This window comes from Schistocerca gregaria, chromosome 2 (assembly GCF_023897955.1).
Source record: "Schistocerca gregaria isolate iqSchGreg1 chromosome 2, iqSchGreg1.2, whole genome shotgun sequence".
In the NCBI taxonomy this organism is placed as follows: Eukaryota; Metazoa; Arthropoda; class Insecta; order Orthoptera; family Acrididae; genus Schistocerca; species Schistocerca gregaria.
The window spans coordinates 632,433,826-632,457,026 of record NC_064921.1 but is presented as its reverse complement, the minus strand read 5'-3'; the positions used below and the strand labels follow the sequence as shown (position 1 = coordinate 632,457,026).

Below are 23,201 nucleotides of genomic sequence, written 5' to 3'. Positions count from 1 at the left end.
GTGAACAGAAGTGTGAAGCTACACCTCGGTGAGCATGAGGTCAGCATCAAGGAAACAAAGAGAGTGGCATGGAATTTGTAATAGGATCATGTGAAATTTAATCGAGAGAATAATTAAGAGATTCCAAAAATTTTAACGTTTCTGTCTAACCATTAGTTCATATAGCAAAAGTGTCATCAGTGTATCTGAACCAAACTGGGGGCTGAAGGCTAATGAATCCCAGGAAAGCCCCTTCCAAGCAATTCATGAGGTGAAGTGTGGCCTGTTGTTGCAGTTTGAAGTTGGCTTGGCAGATCACCTCATACAAGGAAACTGATGGATGGATAACTGCAGGATTTTGTAGGAGGAGAGAAGCCTGTTGGAGTGGAAGTTGGCAGATGAGGCATGTAGATTACAGATTAGCTGGATAAGTGAAAGAGAGTGCTGTATTTGAAGCAAAAAAGGGACTGGTGTAAAATGGAATTACATCCAGAAGAAGGGACTTTCAGTGTTAGGCCTTTTGGGTAACTCCCAGTTTCAAAAAACAGAATGTCTGATCTTAGTTCAGATATTGCAAAAGCATGTTTTCGAAAGGACCTAATCTAACCTTTATTATGTGAAGGGATTCATGATGCCAAGAGAGGTGCTTTTGATTAACGTGAAAATCTTGAGCACGGACAAGGGTTAACAAGAGGTAATGAGTAGGTGAGAATTTCGCACAAGAAAAGTGGGCTATATGACAGAAAAAAATATGACAGTAAATTGTTATTGGGAAACTTAGTGGAAAAGATGTGAAAACAGAAAGAAGCTTAAAAACTGGGAAAACAGAAAGAGGAAGTCATTGCAGAAAATGGACAATGAACTATTCTAGTTGGGGAGGACAAAATGTCAGAATAGACCTCACTTCAGAGCATGAAGGACTTAGCCAAATAGTTGAATAATACCAAATTGTCTTTTTCATGGGTCTTTCTGTCACTTAACACCACCTCTGGGTGGTTAGTAGTAATCTACCCTTTCGGTATTGTTGCTATCCCACCCACATTTTCTATTGTTTGATTGTACCTAGTGAATTCTGTCCCAAACTACAACTCAGTGCTGTTTCCTATTGTTACTGTTCTCCATCACTTCCCATTACATTATCCAGTGTCCATCCTTTTCCTTCTCTACTTCCTTGTGTTTTCTTTTCACATCCTGAACCACATGCTTTCTACCTGCTTACCACACTGTGAAGCTTTGACTTCCGAGCTCACCCTCTGTCAACAATCTGTGTACAACACATGGGCACATGCCCACACAGGCTGCAAGTGCAGTGCCTTGTGTCCAGTGTTCTCCCTACTGATAGAATTATTACTGGAATTCCAAATTTATCTCAGTTCTTACTTTCACCTGTGCCTGTTTTTGCTTGTTTCCCTGCTCCTACCTAAACCACATACATTTTCTTGCACCTCCTACCTAACAGACCCTTCCCCCTCTTCCCTTATTCAGGAATGCACCATACTGACCTAACTAATCAAGTTACACCTTCTGCCCCCCTCTTTTCACACTTGTGCACTCACTTATCTGCTGGCCCAAGTGGCTGTGCGGTTCTGGGCGCTACAGACTGGAACCGCGCGACTGCTACGGTCGCAGGTTCGAATCCTGCCTCGGGCATAGATGTGTGTGATGTCCTTAGGTTAGTTAGGTTTAATTAGTTCTAAGTTCTAGGCGACTGATGACCTCCAAAGTAAAGTTGCCTTTGATTGCTACTAAAAGAGCCTCCAACAAACCGCCCTGCATACCCTCATAGCCACCAAACCCTGCCTTGCAGAAATACTACATTTACTACACACACAGAAACACCCTACTGCCACCCTGCAGAACCCGGAGCCTACAACGGACCCTCAGCATCGTCATACAAACCTTTCTAAAAGCCTCTGTCCCTCAGAAATATCAAACCTTTCCAAAAAGCCACAGTCATGTAGTGTTTGTTAAAACCTTCTCTGTTTCTCCCAGTCCCTCCAGGGGAAACACTTACTCATTCCAATCCAATCTAGTCCGATCCAAATCCAGTGTTGAACCTCATCTACCTCAAATTACTCCTCCATCCAACAGTCCTTCATTCCTCCTACTCTCAGAGCATCTCCTGTAAACGTACCAGTATTTCCTAACTTTAAACCGTGTCTCATCATCGTCTCCCAAATCCCTCAACATGGAAATCAGTCTTACATCTGCAGAAACAGCAAAAATTCATCACCTAAATACCAATCCCAACATGCTAACGAGGATTTCACCACTGTGGTTATGAACTGCAGGGATTATGTGGTAGTGGGTTCCACTAGTTGCCAGATACATTCACTTACAAGCCTTGCTTCAGTAACCTCATATTAGAAATGCAGCAAGATTCCTCCCCAGATCCTTAGGTCCACCCCAGAACCTCTCACCTGAGTGTAATCTCCTTCCTCAGTCACACCACTCCTCATACTCGTACTTTCTACATGCTTTCTAAAGTGTGTACCCAACCACCCAGGACATCCCATTGTGGTTGGTCACTGTCCCCTCTCCACACATAAGAGAATCTCTACCCTTGCATACCAACACCCTCAGCCTATTGCTTGTAAATGCCCTTCTATATAAAAGACACCAACCATTTCCTATAATAGACATAAAGTTGCGAATACGAACAAACATCAGCTGTATGATGACAGTGATGATCTGTGCTGGACTGGGACTCGAACTTGGAATTCCTGCTTTACAGGAGCAGTCGACTTAACCTCTTTGGCTCTCCAGGCATGTCTCATGGCCAGACCCAAATCTCTATACATCGTTGTAACTGCCTCACAGTCTGTACCTGTGTACACATTATGTAGTTCCCATACAGGGAAGGACATTTTAATTCAAAGTATCTATCCAGTATTTGTGGGTAAAGATGATATTGCAGTGCCTGTGTTATTAAGAAGAATGTTGCAGTGATCCTTTGGACATGTGCATATGCAAAGAAACGGGCATTGTGGGGACTACAGCCATTATCAAATACGTGAAATGTATTTACAGTTGTGAATACAATCAATCATCAGTTGCACGAGGGAATGATGACAGTGAAAATTTGTGCCCGACCAGGACTCAAACCCAGATTTCTCACTTTACACGGGCAGTCTTCTTAACTGCTTTTGCTAGTGATGCAAGTCCATGGACAGACCTAAACCCCCATATATCATTGTTCCTGCATCACAGCGTGTACTCTTACACACATTATGTAACACCATACAAAGGAGGAAACTTTCAATTAAAGTTGCTGCCCAGTAGTGCAAGATAAATACAATATTCCAGTGTGTTTGTTGTTAAGAAGAACAATACAATGTTCCCATTGGACATGCATGCTTGCAGCTGCAAATACATTTCACGTATTTCATAATGGCTGTAGTTGCCGCAGTGTCCATTCCTTTGGACATGCAGGAATGTCCAAAGGAACATTACATCATTCTTCTTAACAGTACTAGGCAGTGACTTTCAATTAAAATGTCTTCCCCTGGGTGGGTATTATGTAATGTGTGTATGATTACAGTTTGTGATGCAGGAACAATAACTTATGGAAATTTAGGTCTGGCCATGAGTCGTGCAAGGATAGCCAAAGAGGTTAGGTCGACCGCTCATGTAAGGAAGGAAATCTGGGTTCCAGCCAAGTTTTCATTGTTGTCATTCCACTATACAGGTGATGGTTGTTAGTATTTGCAAATGTGAATACATTTCATGTGGAATGGGAAGGATTTTCAGTAACATGTTCCTCATTTCTGGATACTATGATGAATAGTCAAAACTCAGCTTGAACATAATATATTTATATTTGGGGCTGAAGTTAAATGGATAAAATTAAAGAGTATTATTCAACTAGTCGATAGTTCATATGCTCAGTTTGTCTCTGAAGCTCCAGTTGATTGCTAAAATCTACTTAGCCTCACAAAATACAGTAATCTGTTTGCCAGCAACAATCAGAATCAGACAAGGAGAATGGTTGGTTACTAACTGCCGTGAACAGCTGTACCTTGTTCTTCAGGGAGTCAGTCCAGTAAGGTTAGCTCAGTGTCATCATTAGAGACTTATGCTCAAGAAATCTACTATCTACCTGTCAATGGCCCCAGTTTGACTGAGGTTCTATGTTGGCAAGTGTTATCCATTCTGAATCAATTTTCACTTGCATTCAGGTCTTGAATTGATATGAAGCAGACTAGATAGCGTAATGTCAAACACCATATCATCCTCCGTCAATGTGCACTCATATAAGGTACCTCTAGCTGAATGACAGGTAATTCAGATGGAAATAAAGGTAGTATTAAATGACATCATTTAGCAGTCGGAGTATCCTTGCTAATCTCATGTGACCCTCAGGAGAAAAAAGTGTGGTACATGTTGGTTCTGTATCACTTCCCAGTGGCTGAACACGATCACCTAAAAGCATGTGTATACTTGCCCCAAATTTATTTCACCTGGGCTGCTGGATATGAGTGAAGTATTTCTCCACTGTGGATATACAGATTGGCTACTGAGAGATTGATGTTCACTCAAGGGCGAAAAGTCTCTTTCCATAAAACCTAAAGGTCTCTAGGAGTTTGAAGTTATGCCATTTGATCTGTACAATGCCTCAGTTACCTTTGCATTCATGATAGATAACTTGAGTAGCAATCTGTAATGGGGCTGGAAAGGGGGGGGGGGGGGGATAGCAAAGTATGGGTGGGAGAGTGAAGACGGGCTATCTGGCAGAGCATGCAGGGACTAGATGATGACAGGACAAGGCTGCAAGGCACAGCATTGTTGGCTGTAGGGGGAAGGAGTGGGAAAGGAAAGGAAAGGAAAGGAAAGGAAAGGAAAGGAAAGGAAAGGAAAGGAAAGGAAAGGAAAGGAGCAGGGAAGGTGAAAAGATCAGTGGGTGCAGTGGCAGAAAGTGAGGGTGAGGAGAGATGAATTGGGAGGAGGTTATAGGACAGAGTGGGCGGAAACTGTTGGGTGGAGGGTGTGGGGACAAGATTTTATTGTAGGTTGCGGCCAGGATAGTTTCAGGAATGGAGAATGTGCTGTAAGAATAATTCCCATCCACACAGTTCAGATAATCAGGTGATAAAGTGGATAATCCAGATGGCCTGACTTATGAAGCATACCTGGAAATAAAGAATGTTATGTTCCCAGGTGGACAGCTGTGCAATGATTGCAGTAGAGCTGGTGTATGACCACAGGTGGCCCAGCCTCTGATTGGGTAGGATAAGCCTGTGAAAGGGCTGGACTAGGAAGTGCTGGGTGTGTGGATTGGACTGGTCTTCCACAGGTCTATAATTTCTGTGGCAAGAGGTTGGGATTGGGAGTGTCGTAGGGATGGACTAGGACATTGTGGAGCATGGATGAGTGATGGAACACCAGTTTAGGAGGGGTGGGAAGGTTCTAGAGTAGGATGTACCTCATATCAGAACATGATGATAGATAAAGCCATGATTATGGATGTGGTTAAATTGCTCCAGTCTGGGTTGGTATTAGGTGTTGAAGGGGGGTACTCCTTTGTAACTGGTCTGGGGATGTTGAGGATTGGGATGTTGTGTGGATGTGGTGTGGGAAATCTGTTTTGCGGACTGAGTCTGGTAAGACCATAGAATACCTTAGGCATGAGGGATGTTGGTATATAGGGAAGTGGCATCAATAGCAATGAGTTGGAATCAAGGTGGGGCAATGGCCCTCTTACTACAGTAAAATGTCTAAAAATCTGCACTGTACAAGATACTTTTGCAAGACACATTAAGACACCTGCAATTCATTGCCCATGGCCTCTTTTCTATCGAGCATGCACTGCAGTTCTGGCTAAATCGTGAAAATCAGCCTGTTCATGCTACACACAAAGGGACCCAGCCTGCAAACAGATCTGAGATATTTGATACAATGGACAGGGCCTGCACATTAGTAGAAAGCAATGAGCCTGAGATGGCAAGTCAGATCCATCTAAAATACTTGTGGAACTGGCCTGAAGTTCTGACCCATCGCAGAATTCTGCTTGGGTGTGGCTAGCTGTTGGCATGCTTATAACAGCTGATCCTTTATACACTGAAGAGCCAAAGAAACTGGTACACCTGCCTAATTTCGTGTTGGGCCCCAGTGAGCACACACACGTGCTGCAACACAATGTGGCATGGACTCGACTAATGTCTGAAGTAGTGCTGGATGGAATTGAAGCCTGCAGGGCTGTGCACAAATCTGTAAGAGTACAAGGGGATGGAAATCTCTTCTGGACAGCAGTTTGCAAGACATCCCAGATATGCTCAATAATGTTCATGTCTGGGGAGTTTCGTGCCCGGCAGAAGTGTTTAAAGTCAAAAGAGTGTTGCTGGAATCACTCTGTAGCAATTATGGGTGTGTGAGGTGTCGCATTCTCTTGCTGGAATTGCCCAAGTCTATTGGAATGCACAAGGACATGAATGGATGCAGGTGATCAGACAAGATGCTTACATAGCGTCACCTGTCAGTCATATATAGACATTTCAGGAGTCCCATATTACTCCAACTGCACGTGCCCCACACCATTACAGAGCCTCCACCAGCTTGAAAAGTCCCCAGCTGACATGCAGGGTCCATAGATTCATGAGTGTTTTTTCCATACCCGTACACGTGCATCCGCTTGATAAAATTTGGAATGAGACTCATCTGACCAGGCAACATGTTTCCAGCCATCAACAGTCTAATGTCTATGTTGACAAGACCATGTGAGGCATAAAGCTTTGTGTCATGCGGTCATCAAGGGTACACGAGTGGGCCTACAGTTCCGAAAACCCTTATCGATGTTGTTTCATTGAACTGACACTTATTGATGGCCCAGCATTGAAATCCGCAGCAATTTGTGGAAGAGTTGCAGTTCTGTCATGTTGAACAATTCTCTTCAGTTGTCGTTCGTCCCTTTCTTGAGGATCTTTTTCTGGCCGCAGGGATGTTGAAGATTTCGTGTTTTACTGGGTTCCTAATATTCACAGTACACTCGTGAAATGGTTGTAAGGGAAATCCCCACTTCATCGCTACCTCGAAGATGCTGTGTCCCATAGCTTGTGCACCAACAACAACACCATGTTCAAACCCATTTAAATCTTGATAACGTGCCATTGTAGCAGCAGTAACCGATCTAACAACTGCATCCAAACACTTGGTGTCTTATACAGGTGTTGTCAAGAGCAGTGCCATATTCTGCATGTTTACATATCTCTGTATTTCAATAGGCATGCCTATATCAGTTTCTTTGGCACTTTAGTGTATATGAAACCTCTTATGAACAATTGCTGCCACAGTCAGTAACAAATCGGTATTGAACATTTTGTCATTTTAGTATTTTCCAACATGTACATCAGTTAATACAGAAATCAGTTGTAATCACTGGATACAGACTAATCACTCTACCTTATGGGAATACATTGCCCATATTGTAAACAATTTTTTTAAATTACTTCATCTGTTGCCACTGGTCATACGAATGGTATTATAACCTATTTTAACTTGTGATTTTACTAAATGGCTTAAGGCAGATGCTGGGATGGTTCGTTTGAAAGGGAATGACAGATTTCCTCCCCATTTTTATTGATCTTACTGTCAATGTGACGTTGGACTAAAGTCTGTCTGTCTGTCTGTCTTTCTTTCTTTTTCAGTTTCAACGTCTCAGCAGTTCACCTCCAAATGATTTGATTTGTTGCATAATATCTCTGACAAGTTATTATGTAAATAAAATAGAGAAACTTCCACATGGGAAAAATATATTAAAAACAAAGTTTCCAAGACTTACCAAGCGGGAAAGCGCCGGTAGACAGTGTGTGTGTGTGTGTGTGTGTGTGTGTGTGTGTGTGTTTGTGTGGTGTGTGGTGTGTGTGTGTGTGTGTGTGTGTGTGTGTGTGCACGCACGCGCGCGAGTATATACCTATCCTTTTTCCCCCTAAGGTAAGTCTTTCCGGTCCCGGGATTGGAATGACTCCTTACCCTCTCCCTTAAAACCCACATCCTTTCGTCTTTCCCTCTCCTTCCCTCTTTCCTGAAGAAGCAACCATTGGTTGCGAAAGCTAGAAATTTTGTGTGTGTGTTTGTGTGTTATTTTATTGTGCCTGTCTACCGGCGCTTTCCCGCTTGGTAAGTCTTGCAATCTTTTTTAAGTTATTATGTAATTATGACTTGCTGGTTATGATACCACTTGTGTGATCCAAGGATAAAATATAGTTATTTTTAAAATTTAGTGGTATGAAGAGCTTAGCAAAGTAGGAATTTATTATTCAAAAATTTATGTGGAATCATAGTCAGATTAAAGGATTGAGTTCTGCTTAAAGATAGTGGTTCAAGTAATAACATGTTTCATCATAACTATATCAGGGACAGTTATTAACAGGAAAGAAGAACCGTACATATTCTTCTCTCATTGATGGGCTAATTAGAGCCTAACACTGTTTCTCTCTTTTGCTCTCCATCTCCTGGTAGGTGTTGTCAGTGATCAGAATATGAGTGTCATGGAAGGCACTCCCTTTTGTTCTTTTTATGTAGTTGTTGTGCCATATTCCGATTTTAATTTTTCTATTCGTTTGCAGTTCGTCAGAACAACAGACAATGAGAAACGGGCAAGACTGCTTCAGTTTGTCACTGGTACCTGCAGAGTTCCTGTTGGAGGTTTTGCTGAACTCATGGGTAAGACTAATTTTATATCTCTTGAGCAGTAAACATTATATTTTGAAGATATCTGTTACCTTTTCTCTTTCATATGTTGTGCTGCAGAGTAACATGAATAAAAAATCCCCATGATGATGTGTAATAATTAAGAAAACAGAAGAAACAATGACAGTATTGATAGTGAATAAGTTATTGGATGTTTTAGTCTGTCTCACAGCTGAAATCTGTGCAACTCCTTGTTGAGTTGAAACATACATACTTAGTATTGTTTTATACTTAAGGCAGCTTTATTATGAACACAGAGTACAACAACGTAAGGAAAAGATAGCTTGCTCCTTGCCATAAAGATGACACATGATGTTGCTTACAGGCACAATTAAGACACTTACACATTGGCTTTTGGCCATAGCCGTTGTCATAAAAAGAAAACGAAAGGTACATACATAAATACATACAGACATTCACTCATATAAGCAAGCACAACTCACACACACAGGGCCGCCATCTACGGCAGCTCGGAGGAGAATACAAGCGTTGTATAGAATGAAAGCACCAATCTGGAGGGGCCAGGGAAGGGGAAGGGATAGCATTGAATGGACAGGGATGGAGGAATGCACTATATGGTGAAATGTGCAGGTACTAGACTGCCAACAGGTGCAGTGTTTTGAGGCTGTGGGGCAGGGAGGGGGTGAGGGTGTGTTGGAGCTAAAAAGGAGGAAGCCATTGACAGAGTGCAGCCCCCACCCACTCCCCCCACCCCCACCCCTGCACCTGCCCCCACTCCTGCCCCCACCCCCACCCCCACCTCTGCCCCCGCACAGAAAATGCTAAATGAGAGCAGATCTTAAAGGTCCATACTCTCATACATAGTGTGTGATAAGCTGTGCACCTAAACTGAAGGTTTATAGGCTGAAATTTTCTATGGGAGAAGCCTTGGGAAATCATCCCAAATATCAGAATTGAACATGTAATTTAATCAAACAGTTGGCAGGATTCTTTCATTCATTTAGTCATTTATATTTTTATTTATTTATTTTTTAAGTGCCATATCCTCTATTGTCAAAAATTCAGTGAAGACAGTGAGGCTATAGACGTGGAAAGTATTGAATGGTGGAAGATGAATATTTTTTCATGACTAATAATGGATTTGAGATCAGAAACATTTTCAATTATGATGGATCCAGGAACTTCTACAGTTTATTTTTGTCAAAACCATGTGCAAATTCTGTCCAGAGGGAAAAAGTTGCTGAGGGAAAACAAATAATGGTGCAGTGGGTTAATAGTGACAGAAGTGAAAAGTTGCAGCATTAATAGTGGGGAAATTAAACTCCCAGGGTATCTATAAACATAACATTATTGTGCACCTATGATTTTATTAGCAATGCCTGGATGACTGCTGTTTGAAGTTTCGTAGAAATTTAGATTTTGAGAGAGATGCAGTAGGAAGAAAAATCATTCTTACTGTTGGTAGATGCCATGCATACCCAAGTTTAGGGACATTTCTTGACAAACATTGATGTGTTTCTTCCTACTAACTGTACAAGTCAACTTCACAGTCTTAACACCTGTGAATAATTGATACTATCAGAGCTGAATACAGAATGGCTATTGTGTGGAGGTCAGCTTCATCCTTCAGAAGAAAAGCTGTAATGAGAATGAATATTTTACAGGCTGTGCACATGTTTGTCGGTGCCTGGAATCCTGGAGCGCTATAACCCAGCAGACTGTGTTTGAATCCTAATGACTGTCGTCAGTACCAGTTTTTGTATATGATGATTCTGCAAAGGCTGTGATGGCTACTGACATGTCAGGACTGTGTTCTGATGATACCTTGTTGTTTGCTCATCAGGTAGACATAAGAGACTATGTGGTGCTTATGTAAAGAACCAAGCACAGCTGGTAGAAGGAAGAGGACACAAATGCACTTAGTTGTTGTTGTTGTCGTCTTCAGTCCTGAGACTGGTTTGATGCAGCTCTCCATGCTACTCTATGCTGTGAAAGCCACTTCATTTCCCAGTACCTACCGCAACCTACATCCTTCTGAATCTGCTTAGTGTATTCATCTCTTGGTCTCCCTCTACGATTTTTACCCTCCTCGGTGCCCTCCAATACTAAATTGGTGATCCCTTGATGCCTCAGAACATGTCCTACCAACCGATCCCTCCTTCTGGTCAAGTTGTGCCACAAACTTCTCTTCTCCCCAATCCTATTCAATACTTCCTCATTAGTTATGTGATCTACCCATCTAATCTTCAGCATTCTTCTGTAGCACCACATTTCAAAAGCTTCTATTCTCTTCTTGTCCAAACTATTTATCATCCATGTTTCACTTCCATACATGGCTACACTCCATACAAATACTTTCAGAAATGGCTTCCTGACACTTAAATCTATACTCGATGTTAACAAATTTCTCTTCAGAAACTCTTTCCTTGCCATTGCCAGTCTGATACTAAAATGTAGACTTTCACGGCCGGAAATATCATGTCCATTATAGTTATGCGGGCTGTTATGTCGTGGTCAGTTGATGAATTTTGACTCAATTCCCAACGTTTTGTCTCCGACTACGGGAGACATCTTAAAGGGGGTCCGTAGGTCGATGGAAGGTCCAACATGCCCACTGGCTCGCTACTGAGGGTGTCCGTAGGTCAATAGAAGGTCCAACACACAGACTGGCTCGCTACTGAGCCAGTAGCGAGCCAGTGGGCATGCTGGACCTTCCATCGACCTACGGACCCCCTTGAAGATGTCTCCCGCAGTCGGAGACGAAACGCTGGGAATTGAGACAAAATTCATCAACCGTCCATGGCATAACAGCCCGGATAACTATAATGGACATTGCCAATCTACATTTTATATCCTCTCTCCTTCGACCATCATCAGTTACTTTGCTCCACAAATAGCAAAACTCCTTTACTGCTTTAAGTGTCTCATTTCCTAATCTAATTCCCTCAGCATCACTCGACTTAATTCGACTACATTCCATTATCCTCGTTTTGCTTTTGTTGATGTTCATCTTATATCCTCCTTTCAAGGCAATATCCATTCCGTTAAACTGCTCTTCCAAGTCCTTTGTTATCTCTGACAGAATTACAATGTCATCGGCGAACCTCAAAGTTTTTATTTGTTCTCCATGGATTTTAATACCTACACCGAATTTATTTTTGTTTCCTTCACTGCTTACTCAATATACAGATTGAATAACATCGGGGATAGGCTACAGCCCTGTCTCACTCCCTTCCCAACCACTGCTTCCCTTTCATGCTCCTTGATTCTTATAACTGCCGTCTGATTTCTGTAGAAATTGTAAACAGAGTTTCGCTCCCTGTATTTTACCCCTGCCACCTTCAGAATTTGAAAGAGAGTATTCCAGTCAACATTGTCAAAAGCTTTCTCTAAGTCTACAAATGCTAGAAACGTAGATTTGTCCTTCCTTAATCTAGCTTCGAAGATGAGTCCTAGGGTCAGTATTGCCTCACTTGTTCCAACATTCCTACGGAATCCAAACTGATCTTCCCCGAGGTCGGCTTCTACTAGTTTTTCCATTCTTCCGTAAAGAATTCGCATTAGTATTTTGCAGCTATGACGTATCAAACTGATAGTTCAATAATTTTCACATCTGTCAACACCTGCTTTCTTTGGGATTGGAATTATTATATTCTTCTTGAAGTCTGAGGGTATTTCGCCTGTTTCATACATCTTGCTCACTAGATGGTAGAGTTTTGTCAGGACTGGCTCTCCCAAGGCCATCAGAAGCTCCAATGGAATGTTGTCTACTCCGGGGGCTTTGTTTCGACTCAGGTCTTTCAGTGCTCTGTCAAGCTCTTCACGCAGTATTGTATCTCCCATTTCATCTTCATCTTCATCTACATCCTCTTCCATTTCCATAATATTGTCCTCAAGTACATCGCCCTTTCTGCTTTCCCTTCTTTGCTTAGATCTGGGTTTCCATCTGAGCTCTTGATATTCATACAAGTGGTTCTCTTATCTCCAAAGGTCTCTTTAATTTTCCTGTAGGCAGTATCTATCTTACCCCGAGTGAGATAAACCTCTACATTCTTACATTTGTCCTCTAGCCATCCCTGCTTAGCCATTTTGCCTTCCTGTTGATCTCATTTTTGAGACGTTTGTATTCCTTTTTGCCTGCTTCATTTACTGCATTTTTATATTTTCTCCTTTCATCAATTAAACTCAATATTTCTTCTGTAACCCAAGGATTTCTACTAGCCCTCATCTTTTTACCTACTTGATCCTCTGCTGCCTTCACTACTTCATCCCTCAAAGCTACCCATTCTTCTTCTACTGTATTTCTTTCCCCCATTCCTGTCAATTGTTCCCTTATGCTCTCCCTGAAACTCTATACAACCTGTTGTTCTTTCAGTTTATCCAGGTCCCATCTCCTTAAATTCCCACCTTTTTGTTGTTTCTTCAGTTTTAATCTACAGGTGATAACCAATAGATTGTGGTCAGAGTTATCCTTTGACAAAGATGAGCTAGAGACACCCCCCCCCCCCCCACACACACACTTACTTACACGATGCCAGCTGGACTAACAGTGACAGTGCTATTCAGGCAACTGGAGTGGTTGTAGTGGGTGGGGTAGGTAGAGGGGAAGAGAGGTGGGAGGCAGGGCAAGGGGCTGGGTGTAGTGGCTAGCAGTTCGGAGAGAGGCAACCAGATTGCTGGCTATGAATGTGGGAGGGAGGAGTGGCAGGTCTAAGGACTGGTACGATTGTAGCAGCCTGTGGAAAGCGGCTCACACTAATGGCATGGGGTCATGAATTGGAAGGGGGTGACAGGACAGAGAAAGGAAGAACCGTCGGGTGGAGGGTGCAGGGACAGTAGGTTACCTGTCTTCCTGGATGAAAGGCCACCATCAAACTGTCATCAAGAACAAAGTTGACCACCCAGTGTCTGATTGCTGCCGTTAAATTGACACACCAGTTGGTGATTTAATTGTAATTTTAAAATAAATGGCTGCATGTGTGGCATTAATATATTTATATTAGAATTTGCTGTGTCCACTTCATGTGCATTTGTGGTCAAAGTGTCCTACCTTTCACTAAAACAGGGTTTTACTACAATTAATTGTCAGCCTAAATATTTCAAATAGTGTTATTGTACACATGCTGCATTTTGAAATTATTTTCCAAGAAAAGTGCCAACATAAACAGCTTTCAGTTGCATTTTGGGTCGGAAATAATCTGCATTCTGTAAATGCTTTCATCTAGTGTGCATAGCACAGAGTATTTCTCTATGTTCCTTGCTTCTCTCATGAATACCATACAATGCACTATGTGCTACCATGATTGGAAGAAAGTAAGTGGGTGTTTCAGAACAAAAACATAAGAGGACAAGAAGTTCAAATGATAGTTGTGTAATACGTTGGGTCACTTTTCCAACTTTATATTCCATAAAACTGGTTAATATATTTTGAGGAGGGAGAAAAAAATGAAAAGAAATAATAACACACAATTTACATACAGGATAAAAAACATTTCATCAAAGTTCATAGGCACAAACACTGTTTTTTCCTAGTTCATAATAAAATCTGTTTCATTGAAAATGACATGCACCTCTCTAGTTGAGTAGTCAGCTCGGCTAACTGTCTTATAGGTAATCCACTGGGGACTGGGTGTTGTATCGCCTTCACTGTCATTCCCGACAACTCGCAGAAGCAGTGTCAGGCAACTGAATACCCCAGCCAAAAATGCCATGTAGTCATTTCATTTCATTGAAAATAACAGTGCACTTCAAACCCGCATACATGGTGAAGTTGACAGCCATCAAAATGTGGAACTTAAACCACTTGACCAATGCTGCTTTCCTCCTCCAGTTTATCAGCGGTGTTCAAAATCGTCATTTCTTCAGTTTTGCAAAAACTGTTAAGTTGTGGGCCTGATATGTGTAAATCAAGTTTCCTGATATATGGATGTTCTACAAATCCACTTGATACAAAACATATGCATAATCTTGACAGTTGACATTGTTTATATTTTTTTTCAAAAATAGTAGCATAATGAGCTAAACCCTTTCACAAGAGATACTTCTGAGTAGCTCCCCCTAGTTTGGCAAAGCTCATTGAAATTGGGCCGTCACATTATCTGGCCTCTGCTTTTCAATTGAAATTTGGTAAAAGAAACAATTATAAACAGTAAGAGTATGAAGAAAATGTAACACATAAAATAAGGGATAGGCAGCCACTCGTCTATAGCAGACTGATACAGTGCATTTGGTTGGTTGCATGGTGCTGTGTCTGAATGTGTGCATTTTACTAATAAAAGAGCAGGGGCTCAAAAGTTAGTGTGGATAGTGTTCTATGTTGCGTGTGTGTTTGGTGCACACATCAGTCCACTATAGATGATTGTTTGCTTTTCCCTTATTTTATGTATTGCTCCATCCAGAAATTGTCATTATTGTTATAAGAAAATAAAACATAAAATTACACTGAAGCCCCAAAGAAACTGGTATAGGCATACATATTCAAATACAGAGATACATAAACAGGCAGAATATGGCACTGCACAAGACAACAAGTGTGTGGTGAAGTTGTTAGATCGGTTACTGCTGCTGCAGTGGCAGGTTATAAGGTTTGAGCGAGTTTGAATGTGGTGGTATAGTCACACATAAGCGATGGGGCACAAAATCTCTAAGATGGCAATGAAGTGGTGTTTTCCCCGTATGACCATTTCACGAGTGTATCTTGAATATGAGGAATCCAGTAAAACCTCAAATCTCTGACGTCACTGTGGCTGGAAAAAGATCCTGCAAGAATGGGACCAACAACAACTGAAGAGAATCGTTCAACATGACAGAAGTGAAACGCTTTCGCAGATTGCTGCAGATTTCAATGCTGGGCCATCAGCAAGTGTCACCGTGTGAACCATTCAATGAAACATAATCTATATGGGCTTTTGGAGCTGAAGGCCCATTCATGTACCCTTGATGGTTGCATGACACAAAGCTTTACATCTCACCTAGGTCAGTCAACACAAACATTGGAATGTTGATGACTGGGAACATATTGCCTGGTCAGTGGAGTGTGATTTCAAATTGTATTGAGCGGATGAACGTGTATGGGTATGGAGACAACCTCATGAATCCATGGACCCTGCATGTAAGCAGGGGACTGTTCAAGCTGGTGGAGGCTCTCCACCAAAGAATAATATTATGTGAGAACAGACATCTGTCTGACACTGAATTACCAGCAGTGTATATTGCTAAGTAGTCTGAGATTATGCTCTGTTATTAACCACATTTACAGCATGAAGAACAGCCATCTCAGTTACCTCTTGAGTTTTGCAACAAACCGACCCATTTCCTTGCAACATTTACGGCGAGATTCCCATACTTGTGAGTATCTCCCCCTGCCCCTTGTTCTACGCATCGTCATGTAACACTTTTCCACCCCCATACCATTGTAAAACCTATTTCATCTAAGGAATAGCTACCTGCACGACAATCCATGTTATATGTCTGTTGTCTCCCAATCAATGTACCAGTGTTTTATGTTCATGTGATGGCCACTACACTTACAATGAGGAGTAACTGGTATACAGAGTAAGTAGTGAAACAACATTGTGCTCATTGGGGCAGACTCTGCAACACAGCACCCTGATCTTTTCTGCTTACTTGTCTATAATTTGCATACTTTCTGTCAATAATGGTTTTATACCAGAACCTTTCACTTGATAACTTGCTAACAGCATATTCTCATTTATGTCCACATGACACCAATGTATACTTATTTATTATATTGTTATTTGCAAGCCTTCTATATTCCTGCTCTTGTGAAATTAGTAACTCTTAAAATTGCAATGATGGAAAAGGGTGCAAGCTAAAGACCTAATAAAGATACGTAACAAATAAATTTTGTGGAAAATAGAAAGTCACTTGGGAGAAAAATATGAAGTGACAAATAAAACTAAGGAAGAGCTTAGGATACCACAAACACAAGACACTATAGGACAAGAGAAATTAAACAGAAAATGGGAGACAGGAGAAGTAGGCAGACAAAATGGTGACCAGTTAGAACAATTTGTTGTTGTGGATTGAAAATAGCACATAGTAAGATAGTGCTCACTACACTTCTAACATCTCAGGATTTCAAATAATGTTGTTAACACTGCCATGTTTGTTTACTTCTCATCCTGTGGTTGCATCTTCCTTCACATGGGGCTATAATTGAATCTCCTAATTAATCCCACAGTATCTCATTTCCTACCAGATATCAGATTTTCTTGTAACTTTCTGTTAATGCTCACAGCTTTCTTCGCTCAATAAGTAACACAAATTTTCACTGTGTATTTAATTTTAGAGTGAGCAATTGTTAGAACTTCACATAAACAGGTTATTATGGACCACCTCCATAGCTAAATGGTTAGTGTTGTTGCCTTCAATGTCTGGGTTCGATTCCTGTTATCTCCTCAGATTTTTTTCTGAGTTTGGGAGGTCTGTAAAGGACTCCTCCATGCCACGTGAGACTAGATGAGGAGCTGCTTGAATAAAGAAGCAAAACCATCATCAGGACTCATCTACTGGCTGTAACAACTGGAAAGATTGTTGACGTGCTGGTCATATGTCCCACAGTCATAGATTTCTCCTTATACTCCCTTGTAGGCAATAGTTACGCAGTTGGAACAGTACTAAGGCCTATCCTTGAGTGGTGTTTCTGTTTACATTTATGGGTACTATGTTGCAACTTGATCTTCTTAGCCACCTAAAGAATGGCCACTTGTAGAATAGTATTAATAAAATGAAAATAGCTTTTATGGCTAGATTCACTTACTTTTTTTGCCTCTTTTTGTGTATATTAACATTTTGTTGTTGTATAAGTTTAAATTATGTTTTGCAGGGAGTAATGGTCCACAGAGATTCTGTATTGAAAAGGTAGGCAAGGAAACATGGCTGCCAAGATCTCACACTTGCTTTAATCGACTTGATCTCCCGCCATATAAGAGTTATGATCAACTTGTTGAAAAGCTGAATTACGCTATTGAAGAAACTGAAGGTTTTGGACAGGAATAGTAAAAGTGCCTACAGTGCTACAAAATGTCCAATCTAAACCCAGTACCAAAATAATTTTGATGATACATGCGTGCACAGTTATGTCCATGCAATACTATCATGTTGTTGCATATTTTATGACTTTGTAATATTGTATAATGTATAATTAATTGTCCAGAGGTGTACAGAAAGTAAAATGTCAAATGTTAAATATGTGGAGACTATAATTAAATCTTTTACATAAAAGTGTACCTGCTGTGTGTGTGTGTGTGTGTGTGTGTGTGTGTGTGTGTGTGTAAATAAGTGTGTAACTATTGATGATTGCTGTGTGTACAGATTGATATAGTGTAAAATATTCCAGTGATGCATTTTAAGATGAAAGAACTGTTACTTGATTCTGTGATTATTGCACTGATATATATTAGCCAGATGTTGTAACATATTTTCATGTGTAGATAGTGATAAGGTTTCCCATATAAATATGAACATATGAAATATCTGTTGTACATTACTAAAAAATGAACATTTTAAATGATAAAAATTTGTGAATATTATTAATATCAGGTTAATAAAAAGTGCCTTTCAGTTTCGGCTGGTACTGAAAGCAGTCGTGTGTACTTTACATTTAGTGTATTATTTGCAGTGACTCCTTTGCACTTAATTCCTGTCACTTGCACAACTTTTGGAAATTTTTGTGTTAGGATAATTTTATAGGTAATGTTCACAGATTGGTATTATTTGCAATAGAAAGATATATTGAATGTATAGGATTTCATCTGCTCACAGATTGTAAATTTAATTCCTTAATCATTGATTAGTACTGAGCATATATATATTCATAGCACACTACTGTTCATTGAGTTGGCTCAGGGTTGTATTGCCATTTTAGAAAAAGAAGGGTGGAGGGAGTGACTGTAGAATATTTTGAAGTATAGCCCATTGCAGCTCATCTGCTGTAACCATATAGAAGAATATAACATGTATTTTATGCCAAGAGCTTGAAAAATAATGTTTGTCTCATGTGTGAAAGGTCAGTGACTTGTAATCTTTAGCCTGATTCCTCAGAGGTACAATTATAATAATTATTGTAACAACTTAAATATTTGTGTTAAAGTTTCAGACTAATTTGTTATCAAACAAAGTAATGAATTTTGAGTTGGTTGTATTACATGGTTACATGGGTTTTGTTGACCAGTACTTCCTTCACAGCATGAGAAAGTGCAATTTGAGTCTTGGTGGGCGGCAGTGGAGGTGGGATCTTTATTCACATTATTCCAAATTTTCACTTGTAATGCTATTTTATCAGAGTTCAACATCCATATAATAGAAGTCATAATATATAGGCATCCTCAGTTCTTTGACTTTTAAGTTATGTAAATAATGGATTTTAGTGCTTAATGCTAGAAACTAAAAGGCAAGCAAATTGGTATGAAAGCAATATATGTTCTGTAATGATTATTAAGGATTTATATTGATTCAGTGATGACATTTTTGCAACTTAGAATCAGATAAATTATTTTAATGTTAGTGCTTCTTCATAGGATGTTCCACCCAATTTTGTGTCACTTTTATACTTTGATACACAAGAGAATTGGAGGTAGTATGCCTGTGGTATCTGTTTTCTCCCCCATTTTTACATCATCTTAAAATTTTGACATTTGCCTATACAACTTATTGAACATAATTTGAAAAATAGGAAAAATCATTTCACATAATTACTCAGGAACAGTCTGATTTTACCAAGCCTTTTCGTCCTTGTTCACTGTTGTTGAGGAGTTCCTGAATATAATATTTCAGAAAGAAAACAGCATAGCTTTGGTGTTCACTACTATGTTCTTATGAGGTAATGGTGTTTAAAGTACAGAATGTAGCGCACAGTATCTGTTTTCTGTCCAGTTCTCAGGTTATTACATTTCTGCCATTCATTAAGTAGATACTCCTCTTTTGTGACCCAAAAGAACATCAGATGATTTGTTTTTAACTACGAACTTGTTGTCGATGGTCTTGAAAGGTATGTACATTGCTCTGTGGCACTCTGTTGCAAAACATCCACAAAGTGGCTCATGTGCGTTCTTACTCTTGGTACACTTCTAAGTCTTTTTTTGTCTTGTGGGATTTTATTGATGCTACTCAGTTCATGCACCTGAGTAGGCCTTCTTTTCAAAGAGGGTACCATAACTACCATAGCTTTTTCTGCATCACGTAACAGTCCATAAGGTCACAGCAAATGTTTCTCAAGTCTTCTTTAGGTTGAACCTATATTTTGAATACCCATTTTACATAAACTTTTAAGTCATACTTCCTCCACCAGTCGTCCATAAGGATCAAACTTCATCCCACCAAGCAAGATAGCTCAGTAGTTAGTATACTGGAATCGCATTTGGGAGGATGGTGATTCAAATCTGCGTCCAGCCATCGTGATTTAGGTTTTCCGTAATTTCCCTAAATCGCTTAAAGCAAATGCCAGGATGGTACCTTTAGTAGGTAATGGCTGATTTCCTTCCCCATCCTACCTTAACTCGAACTTGTGCTCAGTCTCAAATGACCGCACTGTCGATGGGATGTTAAAACACTAATCTCCTCCTCCTCCTCATCCTCCTCCTCCTCCTCCAACCTTCACCCAACTCACTGAACTTAGTGGACATCTGATCTGGTGTGTATTATTAACAAGCTGTAATTCTTCTTCTTTTTGTTCATCCAAATTTTCAGGAAGGTTTCTCTTTGTAGCCTATGATTAATTTCATCATCTGTACAATTTACAATTGTGCTTGTGATTTCTCTCCAATTACAGGATGTGTAACTACACATCATCTGTTCATACTTTATTCTCTTGTAAGACATTGACTCAGCTATTACTACACTACCTTTGTGTTGGTAGGACTTTCTATTATAATTTGCCTTTTTTGAATTCACTTACAAATTTTATGACGGGACAATACGTCAATGTCGGTATTTTGTATAATGCTATAATGGTGTCATTTATGAAATGGCAAAGCATTTAGCTCTTAAGTAGGGTGCAAAATTCAAAACCTACATATTTCTTCATTATTTCTAGAGAAGAAAAATTGGATGTAATCATTTTTTGCTTAGCTTAACACATTCTCAATGTATACAAAAAGAATATTAAAACATCAAATCTATGAATGAATGATTTACACAGTGAAAATAGAAAATGATGCATCAGAAATTCTGGCCAAGCTTGTAAAATACATCTTTAAGTACAAGGTTCTATTCTGGAGACCTTGTTGCCTTACATCTGTCTAACTGGACTTCTGGAACGGTTGTTGCATGTAAATATACAGTTTAGTCAGGCTGTCTTCAGTGTATCCAGCCTTAACAGTTAGTATGTGTGCGCGGGGGGGATTTCATTGGTTGGTTTTTCTTCCTTCCTTTAGAAAGGATTCAGTTGCCTCTTTAAAGGGTAATTGAGAAAGAGAAGATAAACAGGTTCTTCATTGCACAATTAGGTAGTGTAGTAAATTTTTTGGCAATTTATAAAGTTCACTTGCCCAGATTAACACTATGTATCTGTGGTTACATTATTTCCAAGTTTTGGTTTGTTCTATGTACGATTTTTATCTGCTTTATTCAGTTTTGATGTATTGTGTGTGTTATGAGTAAATAAAATGTAAACACTGTTATCATTGAATACCAAGCCTTGACCCTACCAACTTCATGAAGAAAATTTAGATCTTTTGATGTTTGAGTTGAATCCATTTTGTAAATCATCTTTTTAGTTTATCATTTATACATACTCTTCAAGTTAATGATAAAGTAGAAAAAGAGAGAATTTACTACTGCATGACCATACAGATAAATGTTTTTGAAGATTTAAATACACAGGAAATATTTTGTTTATATGTTTTTTTTCTCCACAGTTTACCCATTTCTCGTCATATTTCCTCAAGTATTGTAAACATTTATATACCACATTTCTAGCAGAATGAAGAAGCCAGAGAAACTGTGTGTTAACATGAGTGTGCCCTTTCTGAACTTTTGGTATACACCATTTTAAGTGTACATTTCTCCATTGCTGATGAAGTTGATGTTGAAGAGATGTTAAACTGTTCTGTGAAGGAATAATTTTTGGACAGTGATAAATAATTAGTGTACATGAAGCCAGTAATTTCTCTTTGATAACCACCACACATTCTTCACCAGTTATTTTACCCCTTATTTCTAAGCCCTGAAAGGAAATGTATCTCTTCATACTCTGAGCTTTTGGAACTATGTACTAGTATTCTCAATGGTGCATTTGAAACAAGCTTGTTTCTATCTAAGCTTGTGCATAGTCTGACGTTCATGCAACTCCCCCCCCCCCCCCCCCCCTCCATCCCTGTTCCCCACATCCCAAATTAGTAAAAAAAATAATAATTGCAGGATTATGTCTGTCACAGTGTATCTTCTGAAGATGCAAGCCAAGAAATCAAATCATTTATGTGTTATTCTGTTGAATTCCCTTAATGTGTACAGCCCCATTGAAACTAACTTTCCAACATTTTCCCAGCTTTTAGTCACACAAGCAAAACATTTCAAAATAATCACTCCTCCATGATACTTAATCTTTAAAATCCACCCTATATTTCTAGGCACAGTTCTCAATATCTGTTTCAGCCCCATTACTGATCTTCCACCCTCTGCTATGCACTTCAGTGATTTACGGAGTATGATGTGGATGTAAAAGTAGAGGAGATCTATGTGTGAAGGCATGCACAGAATTTATAATGTGTCTGATATTTTTAATGGGTGTGGATACAATGAAACTGTAAGAATGGATGACAGCTTTTCAGCATGGTTTCAAAGACCTCTGTGCTTGTTGCAGACTAACTTTTGTCATCAGTATGTTATAATCTCAAAATAATGTCATTGAAACTATGGTTTTGTATATAAATCCACAAAAAGTAGAATACACAATAATTGCTGCACATAGTGCACTGTGACCAAACTTAAAAAACTTAGTGAACAGTGCTTTGGTAGCAATAGTACAATTTACTTATTATTATAATGTAGGAAAGTAACACACAATACTATGAGCACAGGCAGTGGAAGTCCTTAAACAGTTTCCTTGTAAGCAGCCATAATCCAGCCATTCATGTTGTTCCTCTATCAGGACTTTGACAAACTGATTTGGTTGCGTGTCATTTGAGATTAAATTTATTGTGATTTTGAATATTGTGACTTATTTAGGAACTGCATCATAAAAAAACAGTCAAGTCATAGAGTTTGACTCTGAAAGTACTGTCCTCCTTCAGTAACATGTTATTTATTGGAGAAACCGTTCGTAAAACGACAGAAGCCAATTGGATCCAGTGCAATTTTAGACTCCTAAAAGAAGTAAGATATGCTTGTCCATCTTCTCTCCTCCCCCCTTCTTTTGTTCTAATTAAGAATTTATTTGTATTTCAGACATGAAGTTCCTTTGTTATAGGTGTAGGGTAATGCAAGCCTTGTATAATTATTCAGAGGACTGTAGAAATCTATGATACAGTTTTAAAACATTGTTGTGCAAGCAACTAGTTATAGTTGATTTTGAAAATGGAAATTTAGACTGTAGCACATATGTTTTATGTCCAAGT

At 39.7% G+C, this 23,201-nt stretch overlaps 1 protein-coding gene across 1 annotated transcript in view; it reads left to right on the top strand.

The window, feature by feature from the left end:
* The window catches only part of LOC126334649 (E3 ubiquitin-protein ligase Su(dx)), a 114,003-nt gene extending 92,520 nt beyond the window's left edge, over positions 1–21,483 (top strand). The window contains exons 14-15 of the mRNA XM_049997094.1: positions 8,541–8,637; positions 17,474–21,483. Coding sequence (XP_049853051.1) covers positions 8,541–8,637; positions 17,474–17,646 — 270 coding nt within the window. The 3' untranslated portion in view covers positions 17,647–21,483. The remainder of the gene's footprint in view (positions 1–8,540; positions 8,638–17,473) is intronic.
* The last annotated feature ends 1,718 nt before the right edge of the window (positions 21,484–23,201 follow it).